The sequence below is a fragment of the Stigmatopora nigra genome, chromosome 2 (genome assembly GCF_051989575.1).
Source record: "Stigmatopora nigra isolate UIUO_SnigA chromosome 2, RoL_Snig_1.1, whole genome shotgun sequence".
Taxonomy (NCBI): domain Eukaryota; kingdom Metazoa; phylum Chordata; class Actinopteri; order Syngnathiformes; family Syngnathidae; genus Stigmatopora; species Stigmatopora nigra.
In genome coordinates, this window is record NC_135509.1 from 16,188,816 (window position 1) to 16,207,167 (window position 18,352).

At 35.6% G+C, this 18,352-nt stretch overlaps 1 protein-coding gene across 1 annotated transcript; it reads right to left on the reverse strand.

The window, feature by feature from the left end:
* Positions 1–181: 181 nt before the first annotated feature.
* On the reverse strand, positions 182–6,890 carry ehf (ets homologous factor). Its single transcript, XM_077740076.1, has 9 exons — positions 6,736–6,890; positions 5,425–5,536; positions 5,031–5,291; positions 4,706–4,747; positions 4,548–4,598; positions 3,731–3,793; positions 3,537–3,581; positions 1,048–1,243; positions 182–771 (listed from the first exon to the last, which is right to left on the reverse strand). The coding sequence occupies exons 2-9, from the start codon at positions 5,504–5,506 to the stop codon at positions 672–674; spliced, it is 840 nt and encodes a 279-aa protein (XP_077596202.1). The 5' UTR covers positions 5,507–5,536; positions 6,736–6,890; the 3' UTR covers positions 182–671.
* Positions 6,891–18,352: the final 11,462 nt, after the last annotated feature.

Genomic DNA, 18,352 nt, shown 5'->3' on the forward strand with positions numbered 1-18,352 from the left:
ATGTTAGAACCATAGCGCCTTCTGATAATTTGACTGTTATCTTGTTGGCCACCATTGTGTGCCAAACACCATAATATAAATTGTGCTATCACCATGATACCACAGTTATCTAGATGAACCCTATAAGATTAAGTCATTCTAATACAATGTTATGGCTGTGAATAGACCCACTACCAACACCAAGATGTCACATTGTAATGCATTACATTAGAAAGATACAAAGAAATATTTAGTTGTATAAAACATTGAAACACAGTTACATACATGTACAAAAATACATCATGCCAAAAATTATGTTTTAAAAATTACATTACAGCATGGTTATATATAACTATGGTGTTTACTTTGCTTTGTTAAATGATTTAGTTTTTAGTCAATGATCCTCATTTTCTCCATAAATGGCATGATATACAGTATCAGGCATTTAACTGACCAGTATTTCAGTATCTGAACAGTATCACCTTCTTTAAGGAGTTTCAGATCTACAATCATGCAACACAGTCTAGTAAATAGTATATCCTTTTTTTTAAATTTACTGTTTCATGTAAACGTATTTCACTATAGTAGTTGCAGCAAAATTGTAAACTTTTTTTAGAGATCTCCCCAAGACTCATCCAATAGGTCAAAAGTCATAGATCTTCATTATTCAAGTCCATAAATGAAGAATAATATTATTTTTCTGACTCCCTCCATCCTCTTGCGTTTCTGCCAAATTTGTATACCAGCCTGCGTCCATCTACTCGTTCAAGGATTTGCCTTTTGTAGTAGTACCTGTGACCATAGAGATGTACATAATAAATAACTACGTATAGAATATATATATATATATATATATATATATATATATATATATATATATATATATATATATATATATATATATATATATATATATATATATATATATATATATATATATATATATATATATATATATATATATATATATATATATATATATATATATATATATATATACATACACACACACACACACACATGTATATACTCCTGTATATGCTTTTGCTACTAGTAGAGATGTTTTACCTCATTGCTCGACTCAGCTTCTCATAGGTCATGCTACTGTTGTTTTTCTTCTTGCCCCATAACTGTGCCACTTCCTCTGATTTAAGGAATCGAAACACCCCTTCCTTACGATCCTCCCACTTGATCAAGCCTGGATTTCTTTCAGGGTGCAGAAGAATATCTCTGACAAATTCCCACAAATGTACCCCCCTTGGGGCTGTTTTAGGAAAAAAAGGAATGAAAAGAATTAGCATTCATGAACTGATTCAACGGAATTATAGTCCAATTTATTAACCAAATGAAATTGACAAAAGTGCTGGGACAATAATTTCTTTAAATAAATGAATAAACAACCAACATTGAGTACATGGAATTTTCTTAGCAGGGTGAATATTTTGAGCCTTATCTATGGTACTTACTGTTCATTTAGGTGGTAGATTAATTTGGGGTCAGATGTATTTGTTATAAGAGAATCAAAGAAGGTGAATGAATGACAGTTGTACTTCATTCCAGCATGTGTGTAGGAGTAAAAACTGCAAGTACTAACTTGAGCTTAGAGCGGGATTTGACTCTCATATTCATATTAACAGTAACTGAAATAATTACAACATTAAATCATTCATTTTCCGTGTCATTTATCCTCATAAGGGTCGCGAGGGTGCTTGAGCCTTTCCCAGCTAACTATGGGCACCTTTTGGGAGACACTATGAATCGGTGGCCAGCCAATCTCAGGGCACAAGTAGATAGACAACAATCACACTTGAACCTAGGGGCAATTTAAAGTGTTCAACCAGCCTACTATGCATGTTTTTGGGATGTGGGACGAAACCAGAGAAGCTGGAGATAACCCACGCAACCCCTTAGAGAACATGCAAACTCCACACAGTGAAGGCCCACATGGGATCAAACCCTTGACCCCAGAACTGAGAGGCCGACACGCTAACCACCTGCATTTGAGCCTTTGGTTATTGTGAAAGATAACCACATAGAATTACACTAAAAACATTCACTTATAAAGTGAAAGCATCATCAAAAGCACATATGACACTTTTATCTTGTGCATCCAAGTAGAAAGATTGTATCTTAAATATGTATGCATTTGATTGGCTAAAACAGATCTGGTATTTAAAAATGTCTGCGAACAGAAATTTTGTGTACTTCCTGAATATAATGACTTTTGTTGATGTTTGTCTTCACAATTAGGCAACAGAAAAATGTAATTCTTTTTTTAAGAACTACAAAATTCATAAACAACATTTCTAATGGGATACAATCTAACCAAATGCCAAGCCAGCTCTTATGGCACTTGTCAACGTGGAGGAGCAACAACTATAAGCCTACATGGGCCCCCCAACACACACACACACCCACGCTCACCCCTTGCTCCACTGCAATTACTACACTTTTCACTCAACTCTGAGAGATCCTAGACAGCTTGCAGAGGAAGGTTATTTTCTTGCTATTTTTACTTTTGAATTGTATGCGTGTTTGTGTGGGGGGTGACACAACTCAAAGCTCGTAATATAGGTGAGGGTGGGAACTGAGATAGACAGAAATAATGAAAGCTTGCCCTTTAAGCTCAGTTCTTAAGCACAGAGGGAGTATTTCAGTCTGAGATGCACCAATCTTCTTGTCAACCACTGATGTTTACCTAAACCAAAGTTTTACACTTTCTATACTTATAATTGGTGTAGGATCTCATCAATGAAGAATCTGTCAGATCAGCATAATAAATGAAGTATAAATACTTATTTTAATCCATCATCACGCAATGGATAAATAGGTTATATGTAGTTTTCAAATCAAAAAGTGTGAGAAGAGAACACTTTGGCAAACTGATGTTCATTCATTCATTTTCCAAACCGCGTATCCTCACAAGGGTCGGGAGGGTTCTTGAGCATATCCTAGCTAACATACGGGAGTAGGTGGGGGACACCCTGAATTGATGGACAATTTAGAGTGCTCAACCAGCCTAACCTGCATGTTTTTGGGATGTGGGAGGAAACCGGAGTACCCGGAGTATACGCATCCAATCCCGGGAAGAAAATGTAAACTCCCCACAGGAAGGTCTGGACATGGGATCAAATCTTAGACCTCAGAAATGTGGGGCCGATGCACAGGCACTCATCCACCGGGGCCAACATCTGATTTTTTATACTTGGAATACAAATACATTTAACATATGTTTTACTGCTGACATTGTTGATAATATCGACATACCGTATATTTGAAAATTACAATCAGCATGTTATGTTCTGGTAGGCGACATCCAATAATGTGGAATACAAATTCATTTAATCTCTGTTTTACTGTTGACATTGTTGACAATATCTACAGGCTGTATATTTGAAAATTACAATAGGCAACTATGTTCTGGTAGGCCACATACCAAGGCTTTAGTTTTATATACAACATGTGATCTTACAGTTTCAAATAGAAATATATTTCATTTTTAATAATTGTCCCAACAGTTTTGTCTGTATATGAATGATAGTTAATGTTGTTTTTACTGTGTTTTTTGACTTGATTCTGACAACTGCAGGACAATTTGGTTCCTGAGAAACAGATTTAAAAGACATTTTTACTTTGATGCATTTTTCAAGTACAAAATATAAATATGTGAACATGTTTCTAAAACTTCTAAATCAATATTGTGTTCTTGCTCTATTTAAAACATGCTTTATAGTTAAAAAAAAATCCTTACCATGGCTGGAAGGACTCGATGGGATAGGCAGTATATGGGGGAGAGTTGTTGAGTCACAGATTTCTGTTAGCATAATAAAAAGTAACAGATATCAATATTGTTTTGTAGCTGTGCCAACTAAATTGATTTTGAATCTTGGTAAATCAAATACAGTGGTAACTCTACTTTAAAATTGCTCTATTTACAAAATATTCAGGGAAGGAAATGTTTCAAAGTGACCAAACACAGATTTTGAAACAAACCAAACCAAAAAAAACATCTCCAAAACATAAATAGACTTTCTGTATGTTAATTTGAATTTGGCATGATGAAGTTCATCTCCCCTTGGCTCTCTCCCAACACCTGGCCTGCCATTGGCTATCTCCTAACTCCCCGCTGACCTCCCTTTGCTTTTCATATACTATTGACCCTTGTTCGATCATCACATATTTCAAACACAGTGTATTGTTTTTGGAGTGTGCTTAAAAGAACGTTATTCTTTATTTTTCATAATGGCTCTCTAGAAAATTAGTCTTTTGAATAAATACGTTGTGAAGTTGTGTGTTTTCGTGCATGTGTTCGTTGTTTGTTTTTCAGTTGCCAAACATTCCCCTCATCTTCTCATCTATGCATTTGCCCTTCCACAACAATAGAAAATATTTTTGCATGTGTTTGCTGTTCATTCAAAAGGCTTAATGATTAATGTTCTTATCTTTTTTTCCTCTTTTTTGTGTGGACCTAACATATTTCATACAAAATTGGTATACTTTGATCATTTTTAAAGAATGTAGAAGGATAATGGGGGTACCACTGTATTTAATTTGTACACTAACCACACCTGTTTGCGGATAACTGTCTCTGTCTTCTGAAAAAGGATAGGTAATGTCTACTGTGAAAATACAATCAGAAAATAATGACATTATTTTACAAAGTACATATATTTTTTTTAAATTTATTAATTCAAATTAGTTCACCAAAAAAAATGTAATTCCTTACATTCCGGTTTTATTTCTAGTTGACCGATTTCCATGTGGCAACCTGCACATGAAATAGAGGTTAAAAATTGTGCAAAGACTTCCTTGATATTAATCTTAATTACTATTTACCCTGCATATAATTATCTATACAATTAAAATGTATATTTATTCACATAATAATGATTGTACCATACACAAAAATCTAAACATAAAATCATTACACCTCACTTTTTAAGGCAACTTCATTTACAAATGATAATGGCCTAACTATAGCACTATTCACTGAATTCCTTTTCTGTTAACTTTACTTTACTTTAACTTTACTCGAAGACGTTCATACTCACCAGCCCACTTGAGCTGTGTGATGCTGTGGAAAAGAATCGGCCCCATATTTCCAGCAACTTGGACAAAGTCCTGATAAGTCATGTTGCAAAGTTGGTGACCATCCATATCAAAATTTTGAAAGGGGATGTTAAAGGCATCAATCTGGTTTATATCCATAACCTGTTGCAGCCACTCCCATACTTGATATTTACTCCAGAACTGTGGCTGAGAATCATGTGGCCATAGGTGGCTACTGGTATACTCAGACATCACTCTCGGAACTAAGGACATATATTTCTCTTTAGACAGTATATTAAGTTTTCATTAATCATTGGTGATTACTCCATAAAATCATCACATACATTTATCAAATGTCATATGTTTATACTGGTGTAAATCATATATATCCCTTACCATCAGGATGACAACATTCGGAAGATGACCAGTGGCTATTGATTAGCTGACTGTCCAGAGTGGAGTTGGTAGTTACGCTCATATTGCTGCAACAATGATTTTCCCTAGGCAGCTAAATGAATTTGAAAGATTAGGAGATTAAGTATATAATAAATAAACTCAGAGTATATGATGCAAATAAATATATAGTACTTCTAAAAAGAGAAAACAACTTCATTAAATTGTAATGTTGATGAACATTTTATTTTAAAATGATTTCCATCATTTTCAACATGTAATATGATGCACTTTGCAAAATTTAGATTAATCCAATGGAATACATGGAATAGAGATATCTGATGCAGACAATCTCATTTTTTTAATCAATACTGAACATGAGTGGAATCACTCTGATCGTTAGCAAAGGCAATAATAACAACATGAACAATTCCTCATTGTTCTAGTAACAGCTTTACCAAGAATCTCCCTGATGCATTCCGGTGCACTTAATTACAGTGTATTTATAAAATGGTGGTGCTTCAACTTTAGTAAGTAGAAACAAAACTAGATAACACAGACAGTTTTCCATTTTCAATGAAAAATTCACACTTCCAAGTTCACACAATCCAAGTTCTTTCAAAACGAAATAATTTTTTTTTGGTTTCATTGGAAATAGAAACCACAGGATCTCAACACTATTGAGCTGTTGTGGGTGCAGCTTGACCGTATGTTAAGCCAATGTCCCTGTGGAGCTTTTTTCCAGATAATCAAAACAAATTAGAGTGAAAATGCCAAAGATCTGCTATGCTGTTGCTGGTGAAAATAGAATATTCCTTACCTACAGGTTGAAGAAAATATTGTTTCAAATTAAAATAATTATTTCTAAAATTGTCAATGATGTATATATATATATATATATATATATATATATATATATATATATATATATATATATATATATATATATATATATATATATATATATATATATATATATATATATATATATATATATATATATATATATATATATATATATATATATATATATATATATATATATATATATATATATATATATATATATATATATATATATATATATATATATATATATATATATATATATATATATATATATATATATATATATATATATATATATATATATATATATATATATATATTGACTTTTAATGCAAAACTCAACATTGCAGTAATTTCTGTTTTCAGTTTTAATGAATAATTTAATAATCAATGACACCTGATTATTTTTCATAAATGACTCATTTTAGTCATAATATTTAATACTCAAGTATTCTGGTAGCCTACCAGTAAAGAAGATCGATCCAACCTGCGTGTGTTGCTACTTCCACTTTGTTTGATTGCTGATCTTTCAAGTTCTTGCAGGTTACAAATGGTCTTGACACAAGGGTTTGCAGTAAGACGAATGAAGAGTTTAAATTGCTAACAATAGGTGCTTCCCACACTGTATATTTTATCTTTTTAACTTCCTTGTACTACTCCAATTGGCTGCTGTCCTTGCTGGCTCTATAAAGGTAGACATTTACATAAACACACACACACACACACACACACACACACACACACACACACACACACACACACACACTCACACACACACACGCTGGGCACAATTTCTAATCTTTTATTCCTGTTGGTTCTGCTCCTCCTTTCTATCTCAAAATTAAATTAGAAAAAAAGCACCTGATGGAACCAGTATACGCGTTTAACATGCTTGGATCTAATGTCACAGGGGTATCTTAGAATTGCTTAAATAAATACTTGAAACAACGTTGCGTTTTGCAATTACTCATTTGATTTTGTTTCCAATTCAATATTGATTAATAGGGTGTGTTGAATTACTTATTCGGTCATTTTAACTAAACTTTTAAAAAATATAGGTGATTATAAAACAGAAAAGAACATTTTAAACATGATATTTCTTGTGCAGTACAGTATCATAATGAACCTTTAAAATGGTATTTCTAATATAGTGCAGTTGAGCTAAATGACAGACTAATATTCTCTAACGCTACAAATAAATGAGGTCACCACACTACAATCATACTAATGAAATCTTTTAAAAATGAAACTATTGACACGCATGTGGGAAATGAAAGCCTAAAGCCAACAATTATTGTACTATTCACAGTCAAGGAAGTAATTTCTTTCACAATAGATGAAGGGCACTGGAGCAATGGCCGAGGAAGATATCCTTTATAATGACAGACTTTAGCTTCACAAGTTCATCTAGAGTAGCCATATCTTACACATTTAACATAAACTCTTTTGTTACCTTACTTCATAGAAGCCAAGAAAAACGGTTGCGTTTTGAAAGAGATACTGCAAAATGTTATCTGGCTCTCATAACATTTTAAACAATGTCTTTACAGAAAAATACTGCATTTTTTTAAATTAAAAAAATGCATGGCAATCAGTTATGGTGGAAATCATATTTGTGACTCACAACCACAGCTCAGTGTCCCACGTACTTCCACAATAATCTACTTTCCTTTTGTTCATTTTCTCCCTCATCTATTTAATATTAGTAAGAGGACAATGTAGCTTCATGTTTTCCTATCTGATTTCATTGATTTCTGTGCTTCTTTGGTTATTTTTTTCAGCAGTCTACTGGGTGACAAGCTACAGGAAGGAACAGTGAGAACGAAAGTCAGTTACAATGACTCCACTCCTTGTGAGCGCTGCACAACAGGCAGTCATTCAGTCGTAAGAAAATGTCATCAAATTGCTGGGGCTACAGACAATGCCTTCTATTTTTAAACACTGAGTCACACCGTGGGTTGCGTCATCAGCCAATAATAACACATCAACCCATTTTTCAAATTAATATACTTGGTGACACTATGATGAATTAAAATGTACAAGAGGCAGACAAACGTCTAAAAGCCAGGACAGGCTGTCAAGCTTGTCAGTCAGAGTAAAAAAGTCAAGATGGAAGCAGTCTGCATGCTCTAATGAACAATAAACTTATTAGGCAGAATCTCCTACTGTCCCACTTGCCCACTGTCTTTCATTAGCTTCTTATCTAACGCCTGTTGGTGTCATCTTTCATACTTCACATTTTGATTAGCATTTGATTCGCATGGAAAGTAGGAAAAATCATTTTAATAGTGCCAAGCACTGCTACAAGAGACAATTTCACTAACTAAATCGTATTCGCCCAAACACCGTCATTCCCCAAACAATTGTGGTTTGGTAACTACAACATATTCTAAAAGAGTGGAAACAGATAATTTTTTTCCACAAACGTAATTTTGCATTGTTCTGAATTGAACTGGGGGTGATTTATCTCATGTCTTTCTATAAGCCACTGAGCAAAGTAGTTTATTTTAAAAAAAATTGTATTTCGTATTTATTTTATAATTTATAAACTCTACAGTATTGTCCATGTGCTTATATCACAGAAACTATATATATAGTTTGTGTAATATAAACACATGCACAAACAGTAGAGTTTATAAATCAAATATGAAATACAATAATCAAAAAAAATAACTTTTCTCAGTGGCTTATAGATAGAGACATGAGGTATATATATAGACAGCAGGTACTTCATTACATGAAAGTACCAGTTGTGTGTAGTGCACGACTTAAGTAGAACGTGGAAAGGAATACAAGGTTTTAGTTTACTTCTTTTTTCCTTCTATCATGACCAGAAAAAAACACACCTTCATTATTCGTTTAAAATGAAGCATGAATACATATATAAATACAAAAATAATACATAACATAATTATATAAAACCTACTATCAAATAGTAACCAGAACAGGCCATGCTTTATTTTGAAATCTTCTGAGCTGCACTTAAGTCCTGTAGGTGGTGGTAGTGTAACATTTTATACAGTTGCCAACTTTCAAACGTTCAAGCACCTCCTTAATGGTGGAATATCAGCTTTGTGTTGACTTTGGCTGCCAAAACAATAATAAAAAAAATAATACAATTGAAAAAAGGATGTATATTGTTATCTGATCATTGTCCATGCAGCCAGGTTCATTTAATCGAATCAGCCTCCACACCCTGAATAATTCCATAGGAAATAGCCTTGGATAGAGGCCTGAACTTAGGCATGGTGTTTGTTAGTGTTCGAACTCACAACGTGGCATGTTTGTTAGTTTATAAAAATTTGCACAATATGACACAGCTAATTTTCCGTATTTTCCGCTTATTCTCGCAATGGTCGCCGGGGGTGCTGGAGCCGATCCCAGCCAACTATGGGCAATAGGCGGGGGATACCCTGAATCAGTCAGTGGCCAACCAATCGTAGGGCACAAGGAGACAAAAGGCCATTAGCGCTCACACACAAACCTAGAGACAATTTAGAGTATTCAACCAACCTACCATGCATGTTTTTCGGATGAAAATTGAGGAAAACGTATAATGCAGAAAATACATACGCAACTACGGGGAGAACCGGTAAACTTCACATAGGAAGGCAAGAAGCCACAAAGGAATGAAACCATGATCCCAGAATTATGAGGCAGACATGCTAACCACTTACCACTGTTGCTGTTACAACAATTGGTAGGATTTTAATTAATCATTAGTGGATAAAATGTAAATTACATTGGTGCCTTCAGATTTTCTGTACTACTGTTCTTTACCTGTTTAGCAAATGCAATTCAGAGTGTATGCTAGCTCAAAAATCTCAATAATTTCACATGAATTCTAAGATGATGTTGTTTGGGCAAAAGAGAGAGAGAGAGAGAACCCCTCAGGAATATCACATGGATTAATGTTTCGCAGCAAGGTAATGCAATCCAGAGACAGCATTCAAATATGCTCCCTCAGGGCTGTGAAAAGTGTAAGCTACTGCATGTAAGCAATCTGATTGAATACTTAGAATGTGCTTATAGGGTATGTGAAGGTATCTAGCTGTTTACAAAAACAGTACCACATGTATATTTTATACTTTTTATATGAACAATATGTGTTAATCAAGGAAAAATAAAATCTAATTTACCTCTTAAATTCTGAGTAGAAAATGAAAATGCTGCAATTTAGGCACACTGTCATATATACAGATTTATTTGAGAGTACAAATGTTTACCCCAATATGATTTAAGGACTTTTTAAAGCCCCCTATTGACATCCTATTTCTCTTGGGGATAAAAATGGACAACCCTCTGGATTAGGTCCAGCATCGTAATGTCAATGTCAACCATTATTTCATAACTTTAGGAGTCTTGGCCTTTTGTATGGAAGCCACAATATTAGCTCTTCAACTACTACACTTTCTTGGCAATTTCTCTAAACAGTTGTTTTCTTTTATTACAATTAACTGTGCATAAAAAACTATCCTATTGTCCAAATATTGCCTTGCCTTTTCCAGTCTTAAAAAAGGTGTTATCTCCATAGAAATATGCTTCATATTTATTTACGCTATTGAACCCAAATATATGACACTGGTGGAGAATGGGCGCCCTTAAGAATTGAATGAAAATGGTTCAGAAATGTTGTTGCGTGGCCTGTTTTAATAGTTCTTTAACTTTTCTACATCACAAAGACTAAGCTCCTCCACATTCAAAGTTTCGCCTCAACTCCTTACATTCACTTTGGTCAGGTTCAGACTTTTCTCAGGTGCATACAACATACAAAAGAAGCTAACTAAAAAGTCTTCATCTAAATACTAAATATGACACATGAAGGTATGGGCAAAACATGTAAATTCCATGGAAAAAGTACAGAGTAAGGATAAAAAGTCCAAACTTTGAGCCACCAAGCTAATCAGTCTTCACTGTGCCACCCAAAAGAGGATTGCAGTGAGAAAAACCTTTTAACAAAATGACTGTCATTATCATAGATATAAAAGCCTCTGAATAAAATTCCCAAAAAGTTTGCAAGGAAAGAAATATTAATGATGTGGAAGAGCTGTGAATGGAAAAAAAAGTACTCAACCGCCGCCCCCCTGCACCTCTTTCAATCACTTGTCCTTTTTGAACAGATGGAGAGTCTGACATACAATATTAGAGCTAATCAGACTAGAATGGGTAAAGCGCTGAGGTGAGACAGGAAAAAATTACCCTCCTCCGTAGAGTGCCGAGACAGTGCCCATCTTTACTGGACCTCTGTTTCACATAGTCTCTGATTATTGTGGATGAATTGTGGTAATAAATGTGCTGCAGTCATGCTACTCTCCATCCTTAAGTGATGAATTGAATCTCTAATCCAAAGAAAAGAAATGGTGACAATAGAGGGTGATTAAAGCATAATACAATTTAATTATTTTTCCATGTGTTCCGCAGATGGTGGCAGTTCGCACAGCCAAGCTTTTTAAACAACATATCAATAAACTTATGGATGTACTGAGATAGATACTGATTATCTTTCTCTTTACCTAGCCGAGTATTGCCTGAAATTTGAACAAAGTCAGGATTCCAAACTCACTCTGTGAAGAAAACAATAAAAATGGTTGTGACAGTCCTGGAAATTCTAGCTGTTCACACTGTCAAAAATGGTAAAATACAGAGATGTCAAAGGGACCTGCACCAAGACCTGATGGCACCACACTACCAGGGACAGATTTCATTAAAGTAGACAGGTGAGGTACAGCTTCAAGTGACATTTGTAGTAATATAGAATCACCGGTCTGGCGTTGGTAAGAGAAGCTAAATACAAGAGATTATATTTTCTTGATCTTCATTTCTGCCCTGAGTACTGGTCACAAACCATAGGTCATGACAGAAATCAAAGATAATAAACATCTTAAATGAGTTTCCTCCACTTCGTGTGTATCAATTAGCTTGATCATCATCTTGGAATGACGAAGAGTAGAGCCATTGTTTCTGTGGATTGAGAGGATCTGGATGACATGGCTCAGGGGATCGAGTTATGATGCCTCAGGGACTTTTGCTTGGGGACATATGTCTCCTGGCTCCCATGGAAATACCTTGGCATCCACCTGGAGGAGCTGAACAAAATTGATTTGGAGAGGTTAATCAGGGCCTCTTTGGTAAAACTGCTCGCTTTTAGCCCGAGGTCAATGGATTTTTTCAAATGCATATGTTCCTTTTCAAATTATTACCATTCAGATGAACATTTTTTACACAATGATTAAAATTAGGGCAGCCCAGCGGATAAATGGTTAGCGTGTCAGCCTCACTGTTCTGGGTTCGAATCAAGGTCGATCCTTCAGTGTGGAGTTTGCATGTTCTCCCTGGGTCTGGCAGGATTTTCTCCAGGTACTCCAGTGTCCTCACACATTCCAAAAACATGCATGGTAGGCTTGTTGGACACTCTAAATTGCTCCTAGGTATGAGTGTGAGCATGAATGGTTGTCTATCTCCTTGTGCCCTGCTATTGGCTGGCCACCAATTCATGCTATCCTCCGGCCTGAAGTCAGCTGAGATAGGTTCCAGCACCCCGTGCAACCCTTGTGAGGATAAGGGGTTCAGAAAATAAATGAAAGCATTGTTGATATTAAACATTAAAATGTACAATTATATAATTAGGGCCCAGAAACGAATTGTGCAAAAGCAGCCCTAATGTAATGCAAAAGGATAATTGGTAATAGTATTTTTCATACAAATTGAGTTCTTTAATTCAATTATTAAAGTTTGTCTAATCTGATTCTGTTTTAGATTACATACATTTTAGATCAAATGATTGCTTATAAAGGATGTTTGTCGGGATATTTTGCTGCTGAGAAAGTATATAATAGTAAAAAAAAAAAAAGAACTGATTGGTTGTCATATTAATCAAACCTTTATTTTTCATTAACTGGCCTGGATATTAATTTACATTTGAGGGATAAGATGAGAGATTTGAAAAACAACAACAACGAATATCCTCACCAATCATGCGCACTGGGATACTAACACCTCTTCAGCTTCTGTCACCTCCAAACACAATCACCAGGTTTTTCTTCACATTGACAGTCGCTTTGCTTTTACCCATTGTCCCCTCTGGCTGACCACTTCTCTTCTTATTCTTTGACATTACCTCTTTAGACAAGGCATTCCCACCCTTAGAATGTACAAGGGGGCTAAGAAGGTTGATTAAGATTTATTTTTGTTCGTACATTCTTTTTTATATAGAGTTATGGTGGGCCTTAACATGACTGACTTTGTTGAAACATTCTAGAATGATATATTGCTTGTAGATGACATACTCATTGGCAACTCACATGCCTAGGGTAGATATTAAGGGTAATAAAATAATGTATAACGCAGAGTGTATAGTGGAACCTCATGGTACGAGTATACATCCCACGACCAAGCTTGTAACATGTAGTCGTATCTTTAATGCATCTCAATGAGAAATAATTGAATTTACCAATATCCCATGTTATACCTACATTGATAATGCAAGGAATCTTTTTTTTTAAGTTAAAACCATCTGAAAAGAAATCAAAAGGATAAAAACAAGGTCAGTTAGTGGATATATGAGAACCTAATGTGAAGGCTGAGGTCTTTCAGTGATATAACGAGAATGCAAGCTGGCCAAACAGGAAGAAAAAGCATAGGTAGCCATAAATACAACAACTTTTATCATGTAAATAAACTGGAGCACATGGTTAATGTTCACATGTAAGCATAAATTCTAACAATTCGGTTGTACTTTGACACTGGAAACAATGGATATAAGTGGCATGTGGACAAATGAGACTTTTCGTTGATGAGAGATGCTTATTGGGGCAATGTTAAGACATTTAGGGAGATGAAGCAAAATAGTCAGATTGCATGTTACCTGGCAGGAGACTGAGGCTCTCGGACAAGCTAGGCGAGAGAGAGAGGCTTTTCTGGAACTCGCTTGTATATTGCATAATAAGATTTATTGTCATCCATGATATCGACAGGTATTACAAAAAACTCATGAGAGAGGGTGCTTGTATCATGAGGGTACACTGTACTCATTTTTTTCATTTTCATGAGTTAAACATACTCTTAACCATGATAGTAATAGCTACATTTGTTGCTCTTCCACGAGCCGTATCTGCGTAATCACTATCCTAGAGTAAAGGGTCCCTGGGAGAGTCATTGTCCATGATTCAGTCGTTGATGACAAGAAAAGGGGATGGGAAAGGACAGATGTAAGATGACAGGCACTGAGCTTCGTGATGTCCCCTTTCATCTATAGGGACAAGACTCACAGTCCCATGCCCCAATGGAACCAAAGAGCAACACAAGTAATCAGGCCTCTTCATTGTCAAAGTCAGAGATTAGGTTTTCTTTTCCTGAAAAAGACACTATTTCTCCTACTGTGCTCTAGAAAAGACAGCATACCAGCTGTTTACAATAGATGGAACTGAGAGGGACATAGAGAATTCTTTCTTAAAAGTATGTTTGAAATTTGTTAGGTATTTTAAGAAAAAGGTTTGCATGTTTTCCCTGGGTACTCCGGTTTCCCCCAAAAAGCAAAAAAGTTGTGTGGTAGGGTGAATGAATACTCCAACTTGTCAGTTGGAATAAGTGTGTTTTTATGGTTGTTTGTCCTGATGAGCAACTGTTTCGCATCTGGTTTTCAAGCACATGATAACAACCACCACTTATAACCTTTAATAAATATTTTTAAATCATCACAAATTAACTCTACCCAATGACTTCTTTTCAAGAATGAACAAGAATTGATTAAAAAAATATATAACTCACATACCTGTACATAGCATCTGCACAATATCACCTATCTTTTTTCTCCACCGGTGGGGATGGATTCAAATTCCCATTCATGATTTCTGCTGAAGCAAACTAATTGCATATGCTTATGTATCCATCCAAAACATGAAAGGAACAGTAGACTTAAAAGTACAGCTGTAGATGTTTGTGGATGAATCATTTACATTTCTTGCCCTGGCTAGGGAAGAATTGTGTATGGCCTTTTCTAAAGTGCTGCCATGCTTGTGTTTTCTTTTTAGAGCTGGCTTAGTTGCTCTGATTTAAGGAGCCAGAGTTTGCCAAGCTCAGCTTGCTGACTTTGAACTTTGTCAAAGTGAGGCTGTATTTAATGCCATTCTCAATAGTTGGCTACTCTATCATCCAGTTCTGTAAATTTAGGTTGGCAGAGCTGCACAATTTGATCCCTCATTTCCTTTCTTTGTTTAAATAAGTGAAAAAGTGTCATTGCTGTGTGGTCATTTGTATCTGTTTCATTATTGTGGGCCACAATCGTTAAAAGCTGTCAGGGAAACTTACTAAAGGACTCAATCTCCTCCATCATCATGTGACCTTGGAGATTCTCCAAGTTTCATGGTCAATAGTTTCTTGATTTAAAAGGGGGATATTGGTTTCTCTTTTTATGATAAAACTATTTAACAAGGCTTTTTTTGGAAAAATACAATTCATCAAAGTTATCCAGTGTATTAAAAAAATTCTCCTAGATGTGATTTTGTCACAATCCTCGAAGGATAAATTATGACAGAAAACCTTACATCCAGTACTTGATTTAAGTCCACTGCTCGCTCTACTCTGAGACCAATGTTAAGTTTGTCTTTCATTTCCATGTGTTAACTTAGGGGAGAACAAGGGGGTGGTCTTTTCAGTCTCGAATCAGTGGTTCTGCCCACCCACCACTCTCAACCACAGGGGACACCGAAGGGTAAACTGTACCTACCACAAAATATCGAGGAAAATCATTCGTGTTGAGTATGGAGAAGAAAATTTGTTAAATTAAATGATGTAGTTTGATTTAGTCGTATTTACGAGTATAAAGATATCGACATGTATTCATGGAATTATATCTTTTTAAATTCAACAAACCTGCTTAATTTATCGATCACAATTATTCATGTATGTTGTTCTTTCCAAAAAAATTATGACAGTGAGTTTATTGAGTTTCAGAATGTGTCTAGTATTAGTATGAAAGAAAAATGGGACACTTTTTGTGTGCCTAGCTTATTCTCTGAACAATGTGCACTTGGGTTTTATTTTACAAACTAAAAAAGTCTGAGGTTAGTCTCTTCCTCACTTAATTTATTTCCATTTGATTCATTGGAAAACTTGATGATGAGACAAAAGACAGCATTGCTGGTCTTATATTATTGCTGCTACCATATTTTATCATTACCAAGATGGTGCTGTCAAATTTACCAATCTAGGGTATTTGTACTGCAGAAATGAAATGTGATATTTGTGCTTATCTGCATTCTACAGACAGGGGTACTGAATAGATGCAGAGCTATAAAACATATAGAACAGCTGCATGTTTAAACGGTCCCCAAGAGAAACATCTCCTGATGGGCATTACGATCATGGCCACATGTGCACACACATGCACCTATTACATCAACGCTTGCAACTGCGGATTTAGTCAAACATTTGTAGTCAATGGAAGCAAATTGATACTGGACGCAAAATACAGCAGCTGTTTTATTAGCCAATCATTTCTTCTCAATCCCGTTGCCATTGTTTTCCAATCAACATTGCCATTTTCATCACAGATGGCAGAATTCACACTTCTAACCTTCAAGTGTATTTTCCTCAAAATCATTGGTGCTCATACTTTTTTGCTCAAAGATCTACTTCTCAAGAAGCCAACTTTACGGGATCTACCCATTTTTTCCGGGCCAATGGCAAAGCTCAGCAGTTACTGTGTGTTGATGCCAGTAGTCTGATAATTACAAGGAGTTTTCACCCCCTAGGTCTGCCTGAGTGTGTATTTCTTGCTATAAATTCATGTAACATACTGTAGCTGATGATAATAAATAATGAGAAACTGTATATAAACAAATGCATTCATCAAATTAAAATATTACCCATGTTGATTTTGTACTTGTTACCATAAATATTTACATTTGTAAATGAGAGTAGTCGTTAGAACAGAAAGACCAAGTGACAGAAAGACAGACAGAGAGAGAGAGAGATCCTAATAGAGGATGAGTTTTCATGCTGTTACATTCAGTATATGTGGCATAAAAGGGAAGGGAAAAAGTGGTGTGAAAACATCTTCCTTATCCCCCGGGAGTATAATGTTCATGCATTTCTTATTTTAGGAATGCTTTTTATCACCTTTTTCTTCTTCATGTGCAATAGCAACATAAAATGGCCATTATTTTCTTAGTGCTCTCACTTTGTTTTGTTCCCCTTCACCGCCAGTATGATACGTTGTCCTTCTCTTGTCACCCCCCCCCCCCCCCCCCCCAAACAACATTCTCTTCATACACCCTGCGTCCTCCAACAAGCACCTGCCCTTGACTGGTGAAGTTGCCACTCTGAATTCATTTTGCCTCATGACAAGAACACCACTTTCCAAATCACCAACATAACACATCTGTACAGCAACTATACACCATTAGTGGTCTCCAGTCAACATGTGCACTTTTACAAGGACTAGCTTGGAACTCCACTGGGAGTTGTATGCTCAGTGCTTCGACGTGTATTGCTTTCTTTTTTTCCCCTGGAAGCCCATGAGAATAAGAGCTCACTCAATCAGCATACTGAGGACTGGTCACACTTCATTAATCAACTAGGAAGCCTTGTTTTTCTTCTGTCATGTGAATCTTTTAAAAGTAGCCTTGTTTTTCTTCTGTCATGTGAATCTTTTAATAGTAGCTTTGTTATTTTAAATTTATTTTTCATTATTATTTCAAGACGTGGATGCCACTTTACCAGGGATTCACAAAATTTTGTTGAAAGATTGATAATGTTGGCCATCAGTGTATTGGATGTGTCAGTGGGAAGATCATGGACTTTGGCAACAATGTCGTTCAATAACACCAAGCTTTGCTACTTCATAATAACCGATTCATCATTTTATCTGAACCGCTACTTCCAGCTGTTGCTGGAGATTTTCCCAGTTTATTTCAGGCGCAAGGCAAACCACACCATAGACTGGTCAGTTTAATGCCAGGCAAAAAGCCAACTACACCTTAGACTGGTTGCCAGTCAGCCGTAGGGCACACATAGAGATAAACGACCATACACACTCAAAATCATATCGCCAGAAGCGGGAATCGAGCCCGCATCAAAGTCA